The sequence below is a fragment of the Equus quagga genome, unplaced genomic scaffold (genome assembly GCF_021613505.1).
Source record: "Equus quagga isolate Etosha38 unplaced genomic scaffold, UCLA_HA_Equagga_1.0 203255_RagTag, whole genome shotgun sequence".
NCBI classification, from domain to species: domain Eukaryota; kingdom Metazoa; phylum Chordata; class Mammalia; order Perissodactyla; family Equidae; genus Equus; species Equus quagga.
The window spans coordinates 1-5,434 of record NW_025798641.1 but is presented as its reverse complement, the minus strand read 5'-3'; the positions used below and the strand labels follow the sequence as shown (position 1 = coordinate 5,434).

Here is a 5,434-nt window from a genome sequence, read left to right as displayed (position 1 = left end):
TTCTGTTCGTGCCTTCACACGGACCTTCATCATTGTCCCTGCCAGCAGTTCCAGGTGAGTACTGTGTTGTGAGTGGGAACACCCAGCCCAGCCTGGGCTCAGTGGGTGGGAATGTGGTGGTGTTGACCTCGGGGTTTTCTCAGTATTGTGGAAAGCCACCAGTTAGATCCGAGGAGCAGCCTAGCCTAGTGGGTAAGAGCATGGGGTCTGGAGTCGGAACACTGGGTTCTCTTCATGGCCCCAACACTCACTAGCTGTGTGACCTTGGTTAAGTCACATGACTTCCTTGTGACTCAGTGTCTCCCTCTGAACATGGAGATTAGACTGTCCGCCCCTTGGGCTGTTGTACAGGGTAAATGCAAGTGCAAAATTGTCCCTGGGTTGCAGGTAAAGTACAAATGTAGTGAAGCTGGTAGACAGTCTCTCCAAAGGTGAGCTCTGTGAGAAGGGTGGAGGTACGAGCCAAGGAATCTAGAGGGCAGGCACAGTATAGGGCTCTGGAAGGAATCTGGTTGCTGAGTGGCCGTGGGAGCAGGCACATTTCCGGGGTTGTGGGGTTGTCCATTCATCAGTTGTCCGGGGGCCCATTTTTCCTCCAGTCTGTGCATCGTGAATGACCAGCTGTTTGTGAGGGACGCCACCCCCGACGAGACTCAGAGAGCGTTCTTCATGCCAGTTCCCACACCCACCTCCAGCTCCGTGCCCACCGTCTCCCAGGAGCAGCAGGAAATGGTGCAGGCTTTCTCCACCCAGTCTGGGATGAACTTCGAGTGGTCTCAGAAGTGAGTGCTGGGTGTGCATGGGAATAGGGGCGAGTTGGGACAGCCGGGGGGTGAATCAGGAAAACTTGCCGGCGATTTGGAAAAATAACTTTTTGGATATTTTCCTTCCCAAAACAAATTGGGTCCATGAAAATGGTATAATCCCACTATATATGTAAAGGATTTTAAAATTAGTGTAATGCTTAACGACATTATATTGTACATAGAAAATCTGAAAGAATCCACCAAAAGACTACTGATAAACAAGTTCAGCAAGGTTGCAGGATACAAGAGCAATATACAGAACTCATTTGTATTTCTATGTACTTGCAAAGAACAATGCAAAAATGAAATTAAAAAAGAAGCCCATTTACAATAGCATCAAAATAGCAAAATACTTAGAAACAAATGTAGCAAAAGAAGCACATATCTTATACTCTGAAATCTCTAAAACATTGTTGGAATATATTAAATAAGCCATAAATACACAGAAAGACACCCCGTTTTCATGGGTTGGAAGACTTGATATTGTTAAGACGGCAGTAATACCCAGAGCAATCTACAGATTCAATGCAATGCCTATCAAAATCCTTCCATGCAAAAATCGACAAGCCTATCCTAAATGTCACATGAAAGTGCACCAGAACAGTCTTGAGAGAGAAGCACAAAGTTAGGGGACTCACACTTCCTGATTTCAAAACTTGCTACAAAGTTACAGTAGTCAAGACTGAGTGGTACGAATCAGTGGAATGGAATTGAGAGTCTACAAATAAACCCTCACGTTTATGGTCAATTGATTATCAACCAGACTGCCGAAAACTTCCGATGGAGAAAAAGTCGCCTCTTCCACAAATGGTGGTGGGACAACTGGAAATCTGCACGCAAAACAACAAATTTTGACCCTTGACTCACACCCTATGCAAACACATACAGAAAATGGATCAAAGGTCTAAAAGTAAGAACTAAAACTGTAAAAACTTGGAAGAATGGAAGAAAACATAGGTGTAAGTCTTCATGAGTTAGGCAAGCATTTCTTATATATGACACCAAAAGTACAAGCAACCAAAGAAAAAATAGATAAATTGGACTTCATCAAAATTAAAAGCCTTTGCGCATCAATGGACACTATCAAAAAAGAAAATCCCACCAACAGAATGGGAGGAAATATTTGCAAATCACGTATCTGACAAGAATATATGAAGAACCCTTACAGCTCAACAATAAAAAGACAAACCACCAAATTTTAAAAATGGAGAATATCTGGATAGACATTTCTCCAAAAAGATATATGAATGGTCAGTGAGCGCATGAAAAGCTTCTTAACGTCATTAGTCATTAAGGAAATGCAAATTAATACCACAATGAAGAATCCTAAAATTTATATGAAACAGCAAAGACCCCGAAGAGCCAAAGCAATCCTGAGAAAAAAGAACAAAGGTGGAAGTATCACACTCCCTGATTTCAAAATATACTACAAAGCCATGGTAACTAAAACAGTATGGTAAGACCTGAAACCATGAAAATTCTACAAGAGAACATAGGCGGTACGCTCTTTGACATCAGTGTTAGCAGCACATTTTCAAGTACCGTGTCTGACTGGGCAAGGGAAACAAAAGAAAAAATAAACAAATGGGACTACATCAAACTAAGGAGCTTCTACACAGCAAAGGAAACCATCAACAAGATGAAAACACACCGTAACAATTGGGAGAAGACATTGGCAACCATATACCTGATAAGGGGTTAATATCCAGAATATACAGAGAACTCATACTTCTCAACACGAGAAGATCCAACAACTCAATTAAATGGTGAGCAAAAGAGCTGAACAGACATTTCTCCAAACAAGATATAAAGATGGCCAACAGGAACATGAAAAGATGTTCAACATCACTATCAGGGAAATGCAAATCAAAACTACAATGAGATACCACCTCACTCCCGTCAGAATGGCTATAATTAATAAGATAGGAAACAATAAGTGTTGGGGAGGATGTGGAGAGAAGGGAACTCTCATACACTGCCGGTGGAGTGCAAACTGGTGCAGCCACTATGGAAAACACTATGGAGTATCCTCAAAAACTTAAGAATAGATCTACCATAAGATCCAGCTATTCCACTGCTGGGGATTTACCCAAAGAACATGAAAACATGAATGCGTAAAGACACGTGCACCCTGTGTTCTTCGCAGCATTATTCACAATGGCCAAGACTTGGAAGCAACCTAGGTGCCCATCAAGGGATGAATGGATAAAGAAGGTGTGGTCTAGATAGGCAATGGAGTACTACTCAGCTATAAGAAATGATGAAATCCGGCCATTTGTGACAACATGGATGGACCTTGAGGGTATTATGCTACGTGAAATAAATCAGAGGGAGAAAGGCAAATACCTTATGATCTCACTCATAAGTAGAAGATAAAAACGACAAACACACACATAGAAACAGAGATTGGATTGGTGGTTACCTGGGGTGGGGGAGGGAGGGCGAAAGGGTGACTAGGCACATGTGTGTGGTGGTGAATCGTAGTCTTTGGGTGGTGAACATGATGGAACCTACACAGAAGTCAAAATACATAACAATGTACACCTGAAACATATATGGTGCTATAAACCAGTGTTACCGCAATTAAAAAAGTAAATAAATAAAATAAATTCGAAAAAAAAACCCAAACCAGAATGAATTACCACTTCACACTCACTAGGATGGCTTTCATCAATAAAACGAATGATAACAAGTGTTGGTGAGGATGTGGAGAAATTGGAATTCTCGTGTATTACTGGTGGGAATGTAAAATGGTGCAGTAGTTGGGGAAAACATTTTGGCAGTTCCTCAAAAGGTTAAACATGGAGTTCCCATGTGACCCAGTAGTCCCACTCCTAAGTATCTACCAGGAGAAATGAGTTCATACGTTCACTCTAAAACTTGTACAAGAATGTTCACAGTAGCATTATTCATAACAGCCACAAAGTGGAAACAGCCCGAAAGTCCTTCAGCTGGTGAATGGATAAATAAATCTGTTACATCCATATAGTAGAGTATTATTCAGTCATAAAAAAGAACACAGTTCTGATATATGCCATGACATCAATGAGCCTTGAAACCATGCTAAGTGAAAGGAGCCAGTCACAAAACGTTGCGTATTGTACGATTCCATTTATATGAAATGTCCAAGACAGGCAAATCCACAGAGCCCAAAAGCAGACGAGTGGTTACCGGGGTCTGTGGTAAGGGGAGGAATAGTGAGTGATCTCTAATGGTTAAGGAGTTTCTTTTTGAGATGATAAAATTACTTTGGAATTAGAAGGTAGTGATGGTTGCACAATCTTGTGAATATACTAAAAGGCACGGAATTGTACACTTTAAAATGGTATGTGCATTATATCTCAATAAAAAATGATTGGAAACTTGTATTTCTAAAATTTTCATTTGTTATTTTTCTTGAACATCTTTATCAATATATATTAAGCTCCCTCGTTCTTTTGCACAGCTCTGTTTTTCAGTTTTGAATGCTAGTGATAGACATTTGGGTTTTCCCTGGGTCTTTCTTCATCATTACTCATAGTGCTCGTTCTGGTACATGCGTCCCAGCAAAAACGTGGCATAGATTTAGCGGTGGCACTGCGTGGTCAGCGTGTCTGTACTGCGATACTAATGGAGATCACCTGTTCTTCTCCCATTCCAGGTGCCTTCAGGACAATGAGTGGAACTACACCAGAGCTGGTCAAGCCTTCACTACGCTCAAGGTGAGGTCTGGGAATCAAGTGGGTTAAAGCTGGATGTTTCTGGGCCTTCAGGAAGGCCAGGATGGTGGAGCCCAGTGGCCTGGGAATGAAACTCAGGGAGCTGGCCCTTCTGACATCCTGACTCCTTCCCTCCAGACAGGGGGCAAGATCCCAGAGGAGGCCTTCAAACAAATCCCCTGAAAGGAGCCCTTGGATCTCGTCTTTGCCTTCATCCACGTCATCTTTGTTTCTCTTTTCTGCAGCCTACGGCCATGCCCATGCCTGGGGTGGGAGGCCTGGCTGACCGACAGGGCAAAGTTAACTTGTAGGCCAGGTAACATAACGACCCGAAGGATCAGTTGTTCTCTGTATTTTCCCCACTCACGATTGCTGTTTATTTTCATAATAAAGAGCGACGTTGCACGTTGTATGCTGTGTGTCCTGGATCGCTCTTGCCCTGCCCCAACCGTGAGCCAATGGGTCCAGGACTGAAAGGCCCTGCCCTCTCCTCCTGCCCCCCATTCACCCTGGCAGTCCCCAGCAGACACATCAGGCTTGAGTCCATAGGTAGTTTGTCAGTAAATCCTGTGAGAAGGGACACATGCTGCTTCCAGAGATTGGCCTTTGCAGGCAGTGTGAATCAGTCAGTTGCTCTGCCTGAAGGCCCGCAGAAACAAGCATGTGACCTGGCACAAAGGGGCTTCACAGAGGATGCCTTCTGCCTGGTGAGGGCTGTGGAAGGAAGGAAGCTGAGGACTCACATATTTGACTTCTTATTCCCCATCATTTGAATGTTTTCGAAGACCACACCACGAACAATTTTATGGTTTGCACACAGGGGAATGGGAAATGGGCCTTTTCACACCTCTCACCATGCTTCCATTTGTCTTCTCATCCAGGCACTGTACCGCCCCCTCCCCCTTCCTCAAGGTGGCCTGTGGGAGGGAT

The 5,434-nt window shown here is 43.4% G+C and overlaps 1 protein-coding gene across 1 annotated transcript; it reads left to right on the top strand.

Moving 5' to 3' along the window:
• Positions 1 to 4: 4 nt before the first annotated feature.
• Positions 5 to 4,811, top strand: LOC124233528 (nuclear RNA export factor 1-like; the record flags this gene model as incomplete). Its single annotated transcript, XM_046650674.1, has 4 exons — positions 5 to 54; positions 600 to 782; positions 4,447 to 4,507; positions 4,750 to 4,811. Coding segments are annotated over 4 exons (356 nt in total), but the record flags the coding sequence as incomplete, so codon positions are not given.
• Between the last annotated feature and the right edge of the window lie 623 nt (positions 4,812 to 5,434).